We start from the raw sequence: 22642 nt of genomic DNA, 5'->3' as shown, positions 1-22642 counted from the left end.
TTAAACGAATTTCATCACAGAAAAAGTGATTGTCATGAATAATATCATGACATTACGCATTTATTACTATCTTTAGATATTTATTCAATTTTGCTATTTGTATTTAACTAATCTTCAAATGCAAAAAGGTAGACTTACCAGGTTGAGAATTGGTGAACTACCTTTATATAAGAATACTCAGACATGATAGAGTGCCTACACTGCCTAGGCACAAACGACTTACAACTATTTGTAAAGTTGTGCCTTCTGTTAGCGTAGAGAATCAAGGGAGATAATTCGTCCTGGCTTCAGGAGGAGTAGGTACAAAAACACATTTTCTCTCCCTTTCATCATATATTAATCCATTATCAGATAATGATATACCGCGATTAACAGTCAACAGCACATACAAAAGCGAATAAACGTATCAGTTGAATGATATATTGTTGTTATTAAATGCGACATGTGTGAAATGTTCACGCGAGATGCATTTTCGCGACTGCGCAATGATTGTTTTCAACTTGGCGCGCATTTCCGGCATTGGTGCACATGGTCACGGAGTGTATATGAGATAGGATTCGGTTGAACAACTATGGATCAAATACCCGCCGCCATGGATAGGCAGCTGGACGTGGTTCAGTGTCACAGGGGTAAGATTGTCAGTTTATATGTATTTACCAGTCCATTATCATGCCTGCTGTATTGACCATTTGTCACTTCATGTTGACACTCGATCTTTTAGCTGCAAAATGTCCCAGAAATTGTCGCATGGACAAGTCGTTCGGACAATGATAATCTATGCTATGTACAGTGAGCTTTACAATGAATTATGATATAAAACGTGCTCGCTAAACATTGAATTCGCGGCTTCTATGTTGTGTATATTAATTTTTTACATCACACGAGACGTTTGCGAGACGTTAGGTCCAGTAGACAACGTACGCTGTCAATCCACTGGACAGTCTAGTGTGATGAAGTCGATGACCTCACCTGACCCTGGCCAGAGATGACCACTACAGATGACAGATAGGTTCACACAAGCCGTCTTACTGCTCCCTGAGGCTTATTCAAATTGTTCAAGTGGTAGAAACTACATATGCTCTAATGCCGTGCGCTAAATTTCTTGGGCAGGTTTACAGGCAGGCCCAGATGGCAATCATTTTGTATATAGGCCGGCCTAGGGTATAAGATTATATTAGTTTAATCGCTGTACAGTTTGGTACATGTGATGAGTGTGTGAGTGAACAGTAAACTGAGTATGATAGCTGCAAGGTAACATTTATAGTTGCAATGGAAGTTTGTGAAGTATCACTATGAATCAGTATTGCAATCTTTGTTGCATCAAACTAGACATATATGTATCTCACATGTCACAACAGACAATTTGACTGACTTTATAGAAACCTGGGTGAACCTGCCTAAACTTATGTCTGATAATCAATACTGGTGGTGTTAATAACAGTTTTACACCACTGTTCACACAAAGTACACATAGTGACAACGGGTTATAGCTAAAACGGCACCACAGCAGAACGGCACCAAAATCGTGTGGCGAAAACGGCACCGTATTGGCGAAAACGGCTACTGGTTTCTGAGCTAAAACGGCACCATATACAAAACACAGTATGATGTTGACTTTTATGTTTTAGTTCGTTTAATTATAACATTAGAATCAACATATAAAAAACACAGTATGACGATGACTTATGGTTTTTATTTCATTTCAACGTTAGCAGGATTATAACACGCGATATAGCTGGAATATTGCTAAAAGCGGCATAAAATCATAACTCACTCAATCACCCATTATAATAAAGACGATAACAAACTGTCAACATAACACATGTTCACACGTCCATATTTGGCCGGATGCTTATTTGGCCGAATGTCTTCATGAATTGCACTAAACGATTGGTCCATGGATCATCGCACATCTTGATAGTAGCTGCGACAGAGACAGGTCTCCATCTTTGAATAAACTCCACAGTTCGAAAACCTCCTCCTGCCTAGCTGTTGAGGATTTTCGGATGTATGCCTTTAGCCTTCCTTCCTGTATAAGTCTGGTCTGGAGGGGTAGAAGGCTGGCCTCACGATGGAGCTCTGGGATGAGCCTGTAGAGCCCCAGTGACTGTTCGCCAACCTTGTTATTGATTCGCCTGTGCCAGCATGAAAAGAAGAACATATTTTTACGTAACATTATAAAAATTGAAACCTGACAATGCAAAAATAGTATAATATTCATTAATTTATTTTAAGTTTGTATTTTGAATGTATACCTTCAACAAAGTTGTTTGTCCTGACTGCGATGTTGAAGACTGACCAGGTGCGGGGGGTGAATATACAATGGGAGATCCACTGACTCTCAACATAGTCAGTCAGCTGTCGTAGCCTGCCATGACTTGGAACCCGATCCGAAATCTTGTGGAATAACCTGGTTACATCAGCGCTCGGAAGAAATGGCAGAGACATCAGCTTTCTCACGAACTTGTGAATATCATCGTCCTCCATGTAAGGTACCTGAAATAGTACATACACATATGAATTTGGATGAAATAATATAATAAATAAATAAATGAATAAATTATATGATGATGAATGATTAAATAATGATTGAATGATTAAATGATGATTGAATGATTCATTAGCGTACCTGTAGGCCCAGCTCTTGACATTTTCGCCAAACTGCTTGAGTCAGGTGGAACAGGCATCCACGGACACAGACGTCAGGTAATGTCTTCTTCATGGCCTTCCAGGCAGCCTGCTCGAAGTCAAGGATCACAGTCTTGTTGATTTCTGTTACAAAACAATATTATTATACACCGTGATTACATTCAACTTATTTATATATTATGTATTTATTACTTATACATTATTTATTATATATAACATTTCTGAAGTTATATATTTAGGAAAAAATCTGTACTTACCCGAATGACATATGTGGATCCATATGAATCGACCAGCTTCTTCTTTCCTTTCTGAGAACCAATCTCCACGATTGTGTACTCGTTGTCCGGGATATCAGCAGTAGGGGGGTCGAGGAGGGTGCGGTCTACCATGGAATGGTTGATATCATGGTCGTCTTGTGGAGGCAATGACTCTGTTGAAATATTGATGTCCGATAGGTCGGGAGCCCTTCCTTCATCCATGTCTTCTTCTAGGGTAGGGGGTAAGGTGGTGTCCGCTTCCAAACTTACATGAAAGTTCACTGTGTCCATCATGTTGTCAAATGTTGTCCTGCGACAGCGAACACATACGAAAGGAAAATCCTCTTCATTTCGACAAATCTCACGGTACCGTGATACAGACAGGCCGGTACCACAAACACGATGAGTCCATAAATCACACTCGTCACAAGATACGGCATGTTGATTCTTTCTGACAGTCTTATCGCATACAACACAGCGGTGAGGCATTGTGATGAATGTTTTAAATACAGTTTCATTTTGACACTGAGTTTGGGCGATTTGAGTTGAGTAAATGTACTTAAAACATCAAAGGTTGTGATGTTTTCACGCTAAATTTACAGGCTTTTCCAATCACTCTCGGCACAGTAGATGTTTTGACTATCGAAACATTCTACAAGCCGATTATCAGTCAGACTCATTCATTATCTAAACATACTGGAATCCGATTATCAGCTAACACAAACTTTCCAATCACTGTCGGCAGAGTAGACGGCTTCCAAAATTCTGTATTCAGATTATCTAATGACAAATAAGATGTTCCCAATAATTAGGATTTCCCATTTGGTGCTCCTCACCATAAGTGCCGTAGCCGCTAAGCCAAGTCGAGGTTCCGTTATGTCCAAATGGTGCCGTTTTGCTGTGGTTCGGTTTTAGCCTGCACCCGTGACAACACATGTCATAATTCGATCAGTCATTATTTTGATGTGCACCAATTACAGTTGCAATTTTCATTCCTGATTCTGAAGATATGCATGCTATTTGTTGAAGTAGCTGTGGATGGCAGCTCCATCATTCCACCAAGATACGTGATAATGACATTTTGTTCTATTTTAGGAGACGAAATAATAATTGCAATCAATAATTTATGCAACATTTTAACATTTGTACTTTGTCTGAAAAATGAGTTTCCTGTTCCTTATGTGTCAATTCTTTGTGCCACTAACAACTACTGCATTTTTAGTAAGGCTGCATAGGTGTCTTGTGGGTGTACACATGGGTGTTTGTGTGAGTGAGAGAGTGAGTTAATACGTGTCTCGTAGGTCTACTAATGTGTGAGTGACACTGACTGCACAGGTGTATCGTGGGTGTACTAATGTCTGTGTGAGTAGACAGTTACTGCTCAGGTGTATCTTGGGCGTACTAATGTCTGTGTGAGTAGACAGTTACTGCTCAGGTGTATCGTGGGTGTACTAATGTCTGTGTGAGTAGACAGTTACTGCTCAGGTGTATCGTGGGTGTACTAATGTCTGTGAGTAGACAGTTACTGCTCAGGTGTATCGCGGGTGTACTAATGTCTGTGTGTGAGTGAGACTGACTGCACAGGTGTATCGTGGGTGTACTAATGTCTGAGTAGACAGTGACTGCACAGGTGTATCTTGGGTGTACTTATGTCTGTGTGTGAGTGAGACAGTGACTGCACAGGTGTATCGTGGGTGTACTAATGTGTGTTTGTGTGAGACAGTGTCTGCACAGGTTTATCATGGGTGTACTAATCATGGTTGGGCTAATGTGTGTGTGTGAGTGAAACAGTGACTTCACAGCTTTATATTGTGGTTGGGCTAATGTGTGTGTGTGAGTGAAACAGTGACTTCACAGCTGTATATTGTGGTTAGGCTAATGTGTGTGAGTGAAACAGTGACTTCACAGCTGTATATTGTGGTTAGGCTAATGTGTGTGTGAGTGAAACAGTGACTTCACAGCTGTATATTGTGGTTCGGCTAATGTGTGTGTGAGTGAAACAGTGACTTCACAGCTGTATATTGTGGTTAGGCTAATGTGTGTGAGCAAAACAGTGACTTCACAGCTGTATATTGTGGTTAGGCTAATGTGTGTGTGAGTGAAACAGTGACTTCACAGCTGTATATTGTGGTTAGGCTAATGTGTGTGTGAGTGAAACAGTGACTTCACAGCTGTATATTGTGGTTAGGCTAATGTGTGTGTGAGTGAAACAGTGACTTCACAGCTGTATATTGTGGTTAGGCTAATGTGTGTGTGAGTGAAACTGACTTCACAGCTGTATATTGTGGTTAGGCTAATGTGTGTGTGAGTGAAACAGTGACTTCACAGCTGTATATTGTGGTTAGGCTAATGTGTGTGTGAGTGAAACAGTGACTTCACAGCTGTATATTGTGGTTAGGCTAATGTGTGTGTGAGTGAAACAGTGACTTCACAGCTGTATATTGTGGTTAGGCTAATGTGTGTGTGTGAGTGAAACAGTGACTTCACAGCTGTATATTGTGGTTAGGCTAATGTGTGTGTGAGTGAAACAGTGACTTCACAGCTGTATATTGTGGTTAGGCTAATGTGTGTGTGGAGTGAAACAGTGACTTCACAGCTGTATATTGTGGTTAGGCTAATGTGTGTGTGAGTGAAACAGTGACTTCACAGCTGTATATTGTGGTTAGGCTAATGTGTGTGTGAGTGAAACAGTGACTTCACAGCTGTATATTGTGGTTAGGCTAATGTGTGTGTGTGAGTGAAACAGTGACTTCACAGCTGTATATTGTGGTTAGGCTAATGTGTGTGTGAGTGAAACAGTGACTTCACAGCTGTATATTGTGGTTAGGCTAATGTGTGTGTGAGTGAAACAGTGACTTTGCAGCTGTATATTGTGGTTAGGCTAATGTGTGTGTGAGTGAAACAGTGACTTCACAGCTGTATATTGTGGTTAGGCTAATGTGTGTGTGAGTGAAACAGTGACTTCACAGGTGTGTTGTTAGTTTACAGATCAATCTGATGAGAATGACTGGACAAGTCCAGCAGATTAAGTTTCAAGTAAAATGTTCTAACATTAGTTTTCTCATGTATAAACGCACATTTTCCCCATAATACAGTTGTCTAAAGGAGGTATGCATTTTGCAAGCTTATCATAAGTAGATGCAGAGACATATTATTTATCATGTTTATGGTTAATTCCTTATATAGCATTAACAGGTCCTAGGAGCAAATATACGCACAGCTGAAAACTGTTGTTTGTAGTTTTTATGAGACAGTTACTGACAATCTTAATTTTTGCATTTGACACCATAGCTACAAAAAATAACACTGAAATTGTAAATCATTCTGTCAGCTCTTTTATCTGTCGTTGAGCTGGTTTTTTGCTTTAGTTCTGGTAAAGCAACAGGATGACATTTGTTACTGCACAAAGTATGTGGCACTGCTGTATATTTATAAAACTTCAAGTTAGGTGGAACTAGCTGTGTATACACTAACAGGTTGCCTCAACACAGTGGATGTATTTTATTTACATGCTTATGCTGTGTCAAGTATACAGGAATGTGTCAGGCAGAACTGAGCTATCACTGTGGATCTTCAACTGTTGTCCTTGTTTCCTAGACTTTGTAAATATGACCCAATTTTGTAAACAAAATTATCATAAATTTGGTTACTGACGAGCCAGGAGGGTTCTACATTTTTGGTAACTCAAATGAACATAGTAATGTTTTTAATAACAAAGTCAGATGAGTCTTAGTTGAAGATTGGCCAATTACTTTCATAAGGAAAATGGTCTGAATATTGTAGCTCAGTATTGTAAACAGTAGCTCTCCAGTAGTTTTCAACTCCTCATAGTTAACTTGTCCTGCAAATAAGTAGTTATGTTTTGTCATATTAACACATCTTTTTAGAAAAGAAACACTATGATGTACACATTATGTTTGAGGATGCCATTTTGAATGTGCATGATCAAATTGAAATACATTCCCATGACATAGTTTGCTTCTCAACTTATTTAAACTACTGATATTTAGTGTACTCATCATATTCTTATTAACTGAAAGTAAACTTTCGAAATCATCTGTTTTAGATATAAAACTGTGGTGAACAGGTACATTTTGTAACCGCGGGTTGCCAGCAACCAGTAACCTGTTTGACTTTAATATCCATTCCAGAATCATAGAGTTTAGGTGCTGTAGTTGCTCACAGCGATTGATTACCAGAGGACCCTGGAAGTAGAAAGTGCTGAGGAGTTTTAAGAATGTTGACTGCAGACGTTGCCTTAGAACATGAATTTCAGCATACCATGTATTCTCCTGAATGTATAGTAGTAAAATGGACTGCATTTCCCATTCCATGGTTTGAAAGAAACTGCTAGTTGTCGGCTTGAAATGAAAGTTTGAAGCAATCACAACCCAATAGAACTTTCTTGCATCCTCCTGCACGTCAGGTTTCACCTTTGTCAGATCTGTGACTGTGAACGATACATTTTTATGAATATAATACTGTACAAATTCATGATACACCTCATTTACAAGTATATTTGGTCAAATCAAACCAAACATCTTTTGGGTTGCTGAATGTTTTGAGATACTCTTAAAGTTGACCTGTAAGCTGTTTGACTGCTGAGACCGCCTCTGTTGGTCTTTTTAAGTAACTTCTGTCTACTGTAAATGCTTGACTCCATTGGTACCTTTTGTGATCTAGAACTGATAGTTTGGTACCACATGCACATTTGTGTGTTCATGTTTGGCCCTCAGTGTGCAGTTTAAACCAATTAAATACACAAGATTATCTAATAACTACTGAGGTATATCTTCCTCCAGAATGTCATGAATTTCCTTCCCAAAGTGTGTGTGCTTGCTCAGTGGACACGACACTGTCTCTTATCGATGCCTAAGGACTGCCTTGCCTTCATTTTTTTTCTGGCATGCAAGATATTCTTCCTGCCTTGAAATGAGATGAGTCAAAGTTAACCAAGATAGACTGTATTTATGGTAAAATTTTGTCCAAAATATTTCCCAGATAATCTTCCCATTTTTAGTTGTGCACCTCCTTAAAAGTCGCATCATGGTTTTATTCAAATTCACATCTGTATTTAAACTGACTCCATTACATAAACCACAGCATTGTCTTTCCTCGACCCATACATGGAGCACTTTGAGGGGCCATCTGCTCTTACTCTCAGTGTTATGGAAAACTGCTGAATTACACAGTGTTTTGATGTCTCTAATGGACAGAGGATTTCTGGCCCTAACACCATCATGCTACATTCTTTATCAGTGTGGGTTAGCCTGATGATTAAAGCCTCCGCTCGTCACACTGAAGACCTGGGTTTGATTCCCCACGTGGGTACAATGTGTGAAGCCCATTTCTGGTGTCCCCTGATGTGATATTGCTGGAATATTGCTAAAATCGGCATAAAACAATACTCACTAACTCATTCTTTATCAGTGTAGACAAGTTGCAAAAGTACTGTCGGAAATGCTGGAAAAATGCTTTTTGTCTTTTATGTAAAAATCAGAGGTATTACAATTACTTAAATAACAAATATCACTTTAAGAAACATCTACCTAATGTAGACCAAGGGAATATATTTTGAGACATGCCCTAAAATGTGTTTTAACATATGAAAATATCTAAGAAAAATAAGGGGTAGTGGAACGTTATTTGATACAAACATGAACTGCTAGTGTTACGTCATCAGCATGCACGGTATCGACAGGTGAAATTGACACCTGAGCACAAGCTCGGGTGATGGGTCATCTCAATACATAATCATAATGTTGAATATGTGTATGTATAGTATGCGTATTGGTTATGTAAGGGATCCTGCGATATCCACATTTCGCACACCTACAACACCTATATATATATATATATGTGTGTGTGTGTGTGTGTGTTTTGAAATAAACATACAAATTATTGTGCATGAGAAAGAATCCCATCACTTGTGTTATTTTATCGATTGATTGTAGAAATGTACAACGTTTTAATAAATGTTTTGCATGTCATTAGTATATTTCTTTGCAAAAATATGGATGTAATTCGGTCAATTTAATCCAGTTGTGAACATTGGCCAAAGATTTAACAAAGTCACTGGTATAGCTTCCCAGTTTTGCTTTTGAGACTGTCCCTGTCTTGTCTGATTTGTTTACAATATTGTAAACTTGTTGGTAAGACATACCAACAGCTCTACAAGTTCTGTAATAGACCCTTTCTAAACTAATGAAAGGCTTACCTCTGTCTTTCTCAATCACAAAAAACTTATAAACCTTTGCAACAATCGACTGCAAATAGTTGGCCATAGTGATAGTGGACGCTGTGATAAAGATGTGCATGTATGACCGGAAACTTGTTTATTAAGACTTAACATTTATATTAATATTTCTTCAATGAAGAAACGATAATTAAGTCAAGTAACACAAACATTCAACATTTTATTTGTTTAAGAAAAACGTTAATTTATATTTTTGCACCACCTGTATTATAAGCATTAATTTAAAGACTATTTCAGATTTCTCATGATAAACTCTGAAAAAATCTTAAGTTGTTGTTTGGTATCAAATTCACTCCTGTAAACTGTCCTTTAAATGCATGGAAATGTTAAATCGATTGAAATAAAAATTAGGTACACTATAGGCGAGTTGATATATTGACAACATAGTACATTTGTCACCTTCATCAAAGTATTAAGGTTAAAAAGCATTTTTTCTAGCATTTCCGACAGTACTTTAGTAACAGATTCTTCTTCCAGACCTGGGGCGGTGGGGTAGCCTAGTGGTTAAAGCGTTTGCTCCTCACGCCGAAGACCCGGGTTCGATTCCCCACATGGGCACAATGTGTTAAGCCCATTTCTGGTGTCCCCCGCCGTGATATTGCTGGAATATTGCTAAAAGCGGCGTAAAACTAAACTCAGTCAGTCAGTCAGTCTTCCAGACCTGACTATTAAAACAAACAGGTTACGTTTAAGATCAAAATTAAACTTGCTCTTTTTATCCCCAGCCGCACGTTTCGCGCGAAGCGGGGATATAGTATTCGGTTCCGTCTGTCCGAATTGGAATATCTTAAGAACCGTTGACTAGATTGTTTTCATATTTGGTACCCAGGTTCATCATAGTAAAAGAAAGGTCCCAGTCAGGTTTGGTGACCTTGACCTTCATTTCAAGGTCACAAGGGGACTTTAACGTTTTACCCTTGTCACAGCGACACTTCTCAAGAACAGTTCACTGGATTTTCTTCATAGGCTTTCTAGACTTCGTTTGAATGTTTTTTCAATAAGCAAATTCTTTATTACTATTTTGGCATATTTCATACACTAAGACATTCATGTTACGGTCAAAGTGAGTCTTGAAAATATTTGTACATTTGAACAACTACAGAGCTAGATATCAAGAGAGGTTGACTGATCATGTTTTTGTTGACATTTAACTTCATCTTAAATTACGACCTTCACTTTCATTACTTTTTAAGTTTGATTTGATAATTTGTGGCGGGGGGATTATGTCACCTTAGTGACAATGTTTGTTATGTGTTTGCCTTGTTTCATATCATATAAAAACTGTGTAGAATTCCTCTAAAAAGTCGTTTGTTTGTTGTCTAATGCTACACTCAGCAAGTTTCCAACTGTTTGTAATTAATCCAGTCTGGACCAGACAATCGAGTGATCAACATCCTGAGCATTGATTTATGCCATTGGGATACAATGACACGTGTCAACAAAGTCAGCAAGCCTGACCACCTCTTTCAACAAGTCGCTTATTGCGACAGGCATGGGATGCTGAAGACCACTTCTAACCCATATATTCACGGGTATCCTAAAAAAATTAATTATCCACTAAAAATTCATTAAAAAAACCCCGAGATTTTGTTTCCAGTTGTGAGGAGCATTTAAATTTTGAAATACCGTGTCAACAAATCTGAAGTGAAGTGTGCAATTTAATTCCGTAATTTCACTATCTCCTTATGAAAGTGTTCATTGTATATGTGGATATTGTTTCATATTTCATTTATCTCCTTCATTATTTTTTTACAATAACGTCAGAGAAATTGTTTGTGAAGCAATCACTGGAACTCTCCTTTGTTTACAGCAACCAGGGTCAGATACCTGGAAGACAATGTTAGATATTTTATAGATACCATACTGTATGTCTGTAAGATCATTTTGGGTACAGTTAGGTACATACAAATAATAACAATTTTGTCAAGACTGGGAAGCCTCAAGAGTGACCATGGTGACTGGTCAGATTGTTCCAGACAGCTGAACTGAAGTGTTGTGCTTATGGTTATTGTTATTTCAAATATATACAGTAAAAGCTGCTACTAAAATAACACAACAATGGAATATTTTGGTCCGGATACAGTTCTTTCATTCATGCATCAACAGTTTTTTTAGGGTAGTACCGTATATTGATGAGTAATTTGTTAGAGAAATCACTTATAGATTGTGGGAAACGTTTTTATAACTGATTGTTATTTCCGGCTTGGTTTAAGAGGAAATAGACATGGAATCTTAATCTATGTATATAAAATAATACAAAGCAGAACAGGAGATACAAGTTAAATGGCAAATAATTCTGCCTGTGATGTGTTATCTCAAATTTTATTGTTTCAGTGTTGAAGTTTGTCATACATATTTGTTCATACATGAATTTGGTGAAGGGATTATACAGGCACATAATACTTGGGTGTGGATTATACTCAAGAAAATATGCTGTTTCAAAAGCTTGGTGGTTGAGCTGATTGCACATGGTCCTAAATGATCCCGACTTGTGCGATACATAGGAAAAAAATGATAAACTTGCTTTGGCTTAGTATGACTAGTCAGGTTATAAATGGGGCGGTGGGGTAGCCTAGTAGTTAAAGCCTTGGCTCGTCACGCCGAAGACCCGGGTTCGAATCCCCACATGGGTACAATGTGTGAAGCCCATTTCTGGTGTCCCCTGCCGTGATGTTGCTGGAATATTGCTAAAAGTGGCGTAAAACCAAACTCAGTCAGTCAGTTAAGAAAGGCATATTTAATAATAAATACTTATAAAGTAATGTAAATGTTATTGAAAATAGGAACATAATATGTGGTCATTAGACTGATCAATGTCTTATCATGTCAAAATCTTAACTGGTAGCATGAACCCAGACCGGAACTCCTGGTGCTGTCTCTACCAACCTAGGTGTACCAGGTGGGCATTACTAATTGGTCTCAAACCAGGAATTATCTGAACTATTAATGTGGCAGTTTGGTATCGATAAGGCACAGTTGAGTTGTTGATATGACGTCCCATGTTAAACGACTTGTAGGACTAGTATGGCAAGTCATGAGTGTTGCCCTTTTGCGGATAATGCTTCCAAAAAGATCAATTTTAAAACTTATTCTATCTCACATAGGCACTTTCTCATATTCTGGTTGGAAACGACTTGGAACAAATTTTTCAGTGTCTTCTCTATCTCTTCGCCAGAACACGCCCCAAAAAACTTATATGCTTATAGGACGCACAGAACTTGGGACTGCTTCCATGGTCTAGTGGATGTACATGAGACCGGAGAGGAAGATCAGTGCTTCCATACCCACAACCATATTGGTCTTGACTAGTTCAGGGAGAAACCTTAGCTATATTTCAACAAAAGTGTAAATTACAAGAGCATTTTCAATGTTTAATCAATGGCCCCAGTAATTACTAATGTGAATGGATATATTTGACACTGAGCATATTGTCTTACTTTTGGGTGACAATACAAAGGTAACCATTAACTTTTGTAGTTGATATCATTTCAAACTATTTTCTTGGCGAAAATTGTGATTACACAATGCCATTTGGAAAGTGGTTCTTGTACAAGAATCTGTATCGAAACATCACACTCACGAATAAAAAGAAGTTGTTATCCATAAAGTTTGTTCTATATTGTACTTCCCAACTTCTAAAATGCCACTCAAAGAAAGTACAGATTCTTGTACTTTTTGTTGTGTTGAGTCTAGGGTTGACTATTGAGGGGGGAAACAACTATTTCGGTAGCGATAGTCTATTGCGACATACTATTGCAATACTATTGCAATAAAAAAAAATTCTCCTTGAAGTGTCTCATGTGAGGTCATTTCCCAAATGAATGTGTAGTTTATATGAAATAAATAGAAACTGAAGTAATTTCAGTCTCTTTTTAATGACTGACAAGAAACTTGAAATCCAGATCAAGATTATGTCTTTCAGTGGCATTTAGAAGTTGTACATTGATGTCCAAGATATTTTTTATGGATTAAACTTCTTTTTAAATTTCTCTACAGCGTTTGAGACCATTCCAGGTCCCTTCATCAGGTGAACTCTGATGAAGGGACCTGAATGGTCTCAAACGCTGTGAGAGAAATTTAAAAAGAAGTTTAATCCATAAAAAATATCTTGCAGATCAAGATTGTTTAAGAGAAAGCGGGGCAGATAACTCTAAATCAAAGTGAACGAATCTGGTACTTCCTGTATTTTGCGCTGTTCACTTACACACACAAGTCCATTACTAAACTATCGATGGTCACACATACTACGATGCATCGATAGTTTTTCGTTTCTGCCATCGATTATTTACTATCGGAGACTCAACAATTGCAATCCATCATAGTTCGATGCATCGTTACAGCCCTAGTTGAGTCCCAGATTTGAACCCACTCCCTCAGAGTCAGGTGGCTGAATGGGTTAGACTGATGACTTTGTGTGCTGGCGATTAGGAGCCTGACTCTGAGGGAGTGAGTTCGAATCCCGGATGGGATGGGTATCAGCATTTATGTGTAACTTAAATCTATGAGAGATGCAACTCTAATATGTTACTTGAGGTGATAGTTTGAACAGTTGAACTAAACAAGTTCCACATGATAACATGTCATTTAGTTTGCTGCTGCAGGGGCTGTCACAAGAAGAAATAAGTGTGGTTGTGGCATTTGTTAGACATTTAACATTGGATTACATTTATATATTGACAATCTTGAGAACAGAAAGCAAGATTAAATTTATATCCATCACCAAAAGCAGATTTTACTGGGAATGTCGGTAAACATGTTCTATCTTTGAAGTATCTTAACAGTACAACTATTACATGTGTTTAGTTTCATTGTGCCTACTCTCGGGGATTCCGGCCGAGTCACTACATGTAGGCAAGTAGAAGGTGGTGTGTTTACCTCCAGATGTATGGCGAGTCCTTAACAGGGCTGCGTGACTGCAGCACTTATGTCAACATGTCCACACAGGTGACCACCCTTGGGTACTACCTAAAGGAGCTCGTAGATACCTGGTACATAATCACTGACTTGAGTGGGGATTGTCCCTTCTACTTCTCTGTAGCCCCAGTTATGTGGAAAGAATCTCAGGTTTGTTGGGTCTATGCTGATCGATGTGTCTCTTTCTTTTGTTGTAGATTTATTGTTGTGTATAGTCAGTAATAACACAGAATGATAGGATATCTGCTCACTCAAGTGAAAATACAACAAGTGTCTCCAGGCCAGATCTCTTATCTGCTGGCTGATGGAGGAGTGATTAAATCATAGGATCTGAGGAAGTTAACAATGAACAAATGTTTTCCCCCTCATTACACACATAGCTTTTCCCGCCATATTACCTTGGCATCAATACATTTTTAGGACAATGCCGTTCATAGTTTGTATTTAATGATCTTAAATCTTGAAATGAAGAGTGTTATCCTGGAACAAGCAATCTTTCTACGGAAGAAGCCAAAGGAGATGTATGGTGATCAATCAGGGGAGCTTTGGCTGTGATACGCTAATACAGATGGAACTCGCCTAATTTAGAAACAAATATGTCCAACAAAGAGACATTCATGTTGTTAGCATACACCCACTATTCTTGTTAAAATGTTTCATGCAAGCCCTATAATATAGAGTGAACCTGGCTTTACTTGTTTAACCCTGACATTTGTTGTTGCAAGCTATGGAGGAGCATGTCCTCGCTATTAGAGGGCAGATTATAGTAAGCTAAGCTGTACAGCTCGAGGAGACAAGGCCAGAAAGCTGAGCTGCTATGTGACTGGAGGGAAGATGAGTGACACACAGGCAGTCATGCATCACAGGGTTGTCTTGGTGCTCTCCCGGTAGTCCTACAACCAGCCAGACATAGCTGACTACTGTGCCACCTGAACACACTGGTGTGGGGCATATAGACCCTCCCCTGGTCCTACAACCAGCCAGACATAGCTGGCTACTGTGCCACCTGAACACACTGGTGTGGGGCATCTAGACCCTCCCCCCTTGTCCTACATCCTGCCACACATAGCTGGCTACTGTGCCACCTGAACACACAGGTGTGGGGCATCTAGACCCTCCCCCCCTTGTCCTACATCCTGCCACACATAGCTAGCTACTGTGCCACCTCAACACACAGGTGTGGGGCATATAGACCCTCCTCCCTTGTCCTACATCCTGCCACACATAGCTGGCTACTGTGCCACCTCAACACACAGGTGTGGGGCATATAGACCCTCCCCCCTGTCCTACATCCTGCCACACATAGCTAGCTACTGTGCCACCTGAACACACACGTGTGGGGCATATAGACACACACACACACACACACACACACACACACACACACACACACACACACACACACACACACACAGGTGTATGACCCTCCTCCACACACTTGTCCTACATCCTGCCACACATAGCTGGCTACTGTGCCACCTGAACACACTGGTGTGGGGCATCTAGACCCTCCCCCCTTGTCCTACATCCTGCCACACATAGCTGGCTACTGTGCCACCTGAACACACAGGTGTGGGGCATCTAGACCCTCCCCTTGTCCTACATCCTGCCACACATAGCTGGCTACTGTGCCACCTGAACACACTGGTGTGGGGCATCTAGACCCTCCCCCCTTGTCCTACATCCTGCCACACATAGCTAGCTACTGTGCCACCTGAACACACAGGTGTGGGGCATCTAGACCCTCCCCCCCTGGTCCTACATCCTGCCACATATGAAGACATTCTGTCCCACCTCCTACAACACATGCCTGGCTACTGGGCCCGTATTACAATGGAAGACGTTCTGCCTCATCATCCTTGCTACTGCCCATGTTATTACACTGGCAGCTTGTCAGACTTGTCGCAACACTAGATTTAGACAGTAAGTAATTCTTGGATAATGTTGACTGAAATGGCCCTGTGGTCAAGCAGATGTGGAAGGAGGGGTACACAGAGAGTAAGTGTTGTAAAATGTCTAACATCATTCTTGTCGACATGTTAAACAAACATTATTTGTCATGAAGGAGAGGATACTGGTTTCATGAAACTGATGTGTGGATTGTGCTAACCTACTTCCCGATAATTCAGTCGTTTGGTAAATGCAGACCTCCAGATATTAACTGCACAAGGAATTTAAATGTCTGAGGCTGGCACAGCTCAAGTAATCAATACAGCAAAGTGTTCAACATCACTCTGGAACAAAAATATATAGCATTTGATTGGTTGTTGTTCAACACCACTTTCAGAAATATGCAAGCTATGTGGTTTCTGACTATAAATAATCAATCCAGTGATTGACATCATGAGCATTCAATGGCATCCATGAACCAACTCAGCTAGTTTAACCTTAACATACAGGAAATTAAGCTTATGCTGTCCTCTGATGACAAAACTACTCATGGAGATATACAACACTCAACACTAGAGATGTGCAACATCCAACACTAGAGATGTGGAACACTCAACACTAAAGATGTGCAACACTCAACACTAGAGATATACAACACTCAACATTTGAGATGTGCAACACTCAACACTAGAGATGTGCAACACTCAACACTAGAGATGTGCAACACTCAACACTAGAGATGTGCAACACTCAACACTAGAGATGTGCAACACTCAACACTAGAGATGTGGAACACTCAACATTTGAGATGTACAACACTCAACACTAGAGATGTGGAACACTCAACACTAGAGATGTGGAACACTCATCGACTCAACACTAGAGATGTACAACACTCAACACTAGAGATGTGCAACACTCAACACTAGAGATGTGCAACACTCAGCACTAGAGATGTGCAACACTAAACATTTGAGATGTACAACACTCAACACTAGAGATGTGGAACACTCAACACTAGAGATGTGGAACACTCAACACTAGAGATGTGCAACACTCAACACTAGAGATGTACAACACTCAACACTAAAGATGTGCAACACTCAGCTAGAGATGTGGAACACTCAACACTAGAGATGCGCAACACTCAACAATTGAGATGTGCAACACTCAACACTAGCGATGTGCAACACTCAGCACTTGAGATGTGCAATGCTTAGTACTGGGATATGGAACATTTAATACAGGAATATGCATCACTCAATACTGAGTTATGCATTATTCAATACTAGAATACGGAACATTCAACACTTTAAACATGCATCACTTAATACTGAGGTATGCAACACTGAGGTGTGCAACACTCAACACTAGAGATGTGCAACACTCAACACTAGAGATGTGCAACACTCAACACTAGAGATATACAACACTCAACACGAGATGTGCAACACTCAACACTAGAGATGTGGAACACTCAACATTTGAGATGTACAACACTCAACACTAGAGATGTGGAACACTCAACACTAGAGATGTGGAACACTCATCGTGACTCAACACTAGAGATGTACAACACTCAACACTAGAGATGTGCAACACTCAACACTAGAGATGTGCAACACTCAACACTAGAGATGTGCAACACTCAACATTTGAGATGTACAACACTCAACACTAGAGATGTGGAACACTCAACACTAGAGATGTGGAACACTCAACACTAGAGATGTGCAACACTCAACACTAGAGATGTACAACACTCAACACTAAAGATGTGCAACACTCAACACTAGAGATGTGGAACACTCAACACTAGAGATGCGCAACACTCAACAATTGAGATGTGCAACACTCAACACTAGCGATGTGCAACACTCAGCACTTGAGATGTGCAATGCTTAGTACTGGGATATGGAACATTTAATACAGGAATATGCATCACTCAATACTGAGTTATGCATTATTCAATACTAGAATACGGAACATTCAACACTTTAAACATGCATCACTTAATACTGAGGTATGCAACACGCACCGCTTGGGATACTCAACACTACTGAATTAGGCAACACTTTACACTTAAAAAATATCAGAAATGGTCTTCACACATTGTGCCCATTTATGAGATATAGCTCTTATATATTATACCATGTACACAGATATGTAGTACTGGATGATGATTCAGTTATGAGATATAGCTCTTATATGATATATACCATGTACACAGATATGTAGTACTGGATGATGATTCAGTTATGAGATATAGCTCTTATATGATATATACCATGTACACAGATATGTAGTACTGGATGATGATTCAGTTATGAGATATAGCTCTTATATGATATATACCATGTACACAGATATGTAGTACTAGATGATGATTCAGTTATGAGATATAGCTCTTAAATGATATATACCATGTACACAGATATGTAGTACTGGATGATGATTCAGTTATGAGATATAGCTCTTATATGATATATACCATGTACACAGATATGTAGTACTGGATGATGATTCAGTTATGAGATATAGCTCTTATATGATATATACCATGTACACAGATATGTAGTACTGGATGATGATTCAGTTATGAGATATAGCTCTTATATGATATATACCATGTACACAGATATGTAGTACTAGATGATGATTCAGTTATGAGATATAGCTCTTATATGATATATACCATGTACACAGATATGTAGTACTGGATGATGATTCAGTTATGAGATATAGCTCTTATATGATATATACCATGTACACAGATATGTAGTACTAGATGATGATTCAGTTATGAGATATAGCTCTTATATGATATATACCATGTACACAGATATGTAGTACTGGATGATGATTCAGTTATGAGATATTTAACATTCAGTCATGTGATAATACAGTTATGATATATACCGTGCACACAGATATTCGAAATACCTCCTATATTAGCATGCAATGGCACGGTAAATATTGAAATGGTACAGATAAAAAATGTCCTCGGTGCCCTTATGGCATGCCTAATTTTTTAGAGACATAACTCACCTTTAGTCATTTATTCCCCAAAACAAAACACTTACGCAAATAACAAACAAGCAAAAAACATTTATTGACTTTATCGCCCAGGAAATCACTGAAATTCTGATAGATGATGTAAAGAAATTTGGTTGCTTTTCCATTTAGAGTGATGAGTACTGATAGTTCAGTTATTGAACAGGACATTGTGTTTGTTAGATATATTGAACAAGTAAACCTGTCACTTAGCTATAAAAGATGTTGGGAAAGCAGAACAAATGAAGCTTAAGAAAGAAATCTTAAACAGAAGACATATCAGTGATAACAAAAAACAGGTTACATTTGTTGTTTACTAACAATAAATTTCAAATGATCATCATCATTGCTACAGTCATTTATTCTAAAAACAGGTGGGCACACTTGATTTCTGAAAGGCACATTTAAAATATTTGCCTGGTGCCCTAAGGCACATCTCAGAAAAAAAGTATTTCTATCCCTGACACAGATATGTAGTACTGGATGATGATTCAGTTATGAGATATTTAACATTCAGTCATGTGATAATACAGTTATGAGAAAAATGATATGCAATCGTGTGATAATGCATTTACTAGTACCATGTGTGCTGAGATATGCAATACACAGCCATAAGATAAGGCTGTGGAGAAAATATTACATATAATGACCTTCCCTGGAGAAGTGAATGCATGTGTAAGTGAGGCTGAAGGGGTCGTTGTCGGCACAGGTACTACAGATATGTACCCCAGGTACTTTTCTGTATACAGACATGTACCCTAAACAAAGTCAAACTACAGAAACGTACCCGGTACCCTAAACGACGGACGAGTCCATATTCCGCGACCCAATACCGAAACCGTATGTAGTTATTCCCGTTCAGCTGATTGCGAGTGGTGTACGTTGTGCACCGTGAAATATTCGTTATACTGTGTATGCTCTTATATAACGCAATCAAATGCATCTAATACAACAGTATGACAGTTCCGATCAAGAAAACTCCACAATGCAGAATGGAATCGTCCTAGGGTACATTTCTGTATTCTGATTATGGCCAGGGTACATTTCTGTATGCAGAAACGTACCTGGGGTACTCATCTGTAGTAACCGTGCCAACAACGACCCTTTCAGCGTTAGTGAGGGAGAGGGATCAGTTTTTTGTTTTGCTGTAAAACATTCACAGCTCCTAATATTGCTGCTAAGTTCAACTGAAAGGATGTTTAGAATGGGGCAACACAAATTGCTCAATGATAGGCTGCGTGAAAGAAGAAAGGGCAAAGATGATCGTGTTACCTAGCAACCTTTCCTGAGGATGTATTTGTGCTGTGAAGATATTGCTATGTCGATAGAGAGAAGCATATATTGATACATTGCCAGATTTCACTAAAAGATGTCTCAATGAGTTGGCATGCTACTTATGAATCGGCTCCAGGGCAGAACATAAGGGAAGGCATTTCTTTGTGTCCCACAAGTGTACCAGTGTGCCTACCTCTGGCCCTCATCGTTGGTTCATCCAATATTGATACACAGAAGGAAACTGATGGGATTCTGTTTCAGTTTGACCTTTTATTCAGTGAGAAATGGAAGGGACTTGCCCAGTCAGTACCAGTAACTTCACTGGTGTCAGTAGTAACTAAGAAGCATGAGCTTCTCTTTGACTGTAACTGGATTTCAACTGAAGCAGTTACCATAGAGAATGAATGCAAGTAGATAATTTGTTCCACAATCATGCCATGATAATAATGTTGGCATGATGCTCAGTATTAAATATAATCTAAAAAATACTAAATTGTTGTTAAAGGTTCAAGCAAATGAGTCGTGCTGGAAGAAATGCAAATGTGTCATGAAAATTAACCTAACATGAAATTTAACAGATAAAGCGTTAAAGAGAAAAACTGATGTTGTGATTTAACAGAGAAGACATATGGCATCGTCTGTGATGATATCTTGTGATGTAACAGAGAAGACATATGGCATCGTCTGTGATGATATCTTGTGATGTAACAGAGAAGACATATGGCATCGTCTGTGATGATATCTTGTGATGTAACAGAAGACATATGGCATCGTCTGTGATGATATCTTGTGATGTAACAGAGAAGACATATGGCATCGTCTGTGATGATATCTTGTGATGTAACAGAGAAGACATATGGCATCGTCTGTGATGATATCTTGTGATGTAACAGAGAAGACATATGGCATCGTCTGTGATGATATCTTGTGATGTAACAGAGAAGACATATGGCATCGTCTGTGATGATATCTTGTGATGTAACAGAGAAGACATATGGCATCGTCTGTGATGATATCTTGTGATGTAACAGAGAAGACATATGGCATCGTCTGTGATGATATCTTGTGATGTAACAGAAAGACATATGGCATCGTCTGTGATGATATCTTGTGATGTAACAGAAAGACATATGGCATCGCCGTCTGTGATGATATCTTGTGATGTAACAGAAGACATATGGCATCGTCTGTGTGATGATATCTTGTGATGTAACAGAGAAGACATATGGCATCGCCTGTGATGATATCTTGTGATGTAACAGAGAAGACATATGGCATCGTCTGTGATGATATCTTGTGATGTAAACAGAGAAGACATATGGCATCGTCTGTGATGATATCTTGTGATGTAACAGAGAAGACATATGGCATCGTCTGTGATGATATCTTGTGATGTAACAGAAGACATATGGCATCGTCTGTGATGATATCTTGTGATGTAACAGAGAAGACATATGGCATCGTCTGTGATGATATCTTGTGATGTAACAGAGAAGACATATGGCATCGTCTGTGATGATATCTTGTGATGTAACAGAGAAGACATATGGCATCGTCTGTGATGATATCTTGTGATGTAACAGAGAAGACATGGCATCGTCTGTGATGATATCTTGTGATGTAACAGAGAAGACATGGCATCGTCTGTGATGATATCTTGTGATGTAACAGAGAAGACATGGCATCATCTGTGATGATATCTTGTGATGTAACAGAGAAGACATGGCATCGTCTGTGATGATATCTTGTGATGTAACAGAGAAGACATGGCATCGTCTGTGATGATATCTTGTGATGTAACAGAGAAGACATATGGCATCGTCTGTGATGATATCTTGTGATGTAACAGAAAGACATATGGCATCGCCTGTGATGATATCTTGTGATGTAACAGAAGACATATGGCATCGTCTGTGATGATATCTTGTGATGTAACAGAGAAGACATATGGCATCGTCTGTGATGATATCTTGTGATGTAACAGAAAGACATATGGCATCGTCTGTGATGATATCTTGTGATGTAACAGAGAAGACATGGCATCGTCTGTGATGATATCTTGTGATGTAACAGAGAAGACATATGGCATCGTCTGTGATGATATCTTGTGATGTAACAGAGAAGACATATGGCATCGTCTGTGATGATATCTTGTGATGTAACAGAGAAGACATATGGCATCGTCTGTGATGATATCTTGTGATGTAACAGAGAAGACATATGGCATCGTCTGTGATGATATCTTGTGATGTAACAGAGAAGACATATGGCATCGTCTGTGATGATATCTTGTGATGTAACAGAGAAGACATATGGCATCGTCTGTGATGATATCTTGTGATGTAAC

General features: G+C 39.1%; 1 protein-coding gene across 1 annotated transcript in view; it reads left to right on the top strand.

Moving 5' to 3' along the window:
- Positions 1-479: 479 nt before the first annotated feature.
- Positions 480-22642, top strand: part of LOC124264650 (methylosome protein 50-like) — a 58149-nt gene continuing 35986 nt past the window's right edge. The window contains exon 1 of the mRNA XM_046699388.1: positions 480-629. Within this exon, the coding sequence (XP_046555344.1) occupies positions 572-629 (58 nt within the window). The 5' untranslated portion in view covers positions 480-571. The remainder of the gene's footprint in view (positions 630-22642) is intronic.

Source organism: Haliotis rubra, unplaced genomic scaffold (assembly GCF_003918875.1).
Source record: "Haliotis rubra isolate DU_JTF1 unplaced genomic scaffold, ASM391887v1 Scf934, whole genome shotgun sequence".
Taxonomy (NCBI): Eukaryota; Metazoa; Mollusca; class Gastropoda; order Lepetellida; family Haliotidae; genus Haliotis; species Haliotis rubra.
This window is presented reverse-complemented; position numbering and strand designations above follow the sequence as displayed.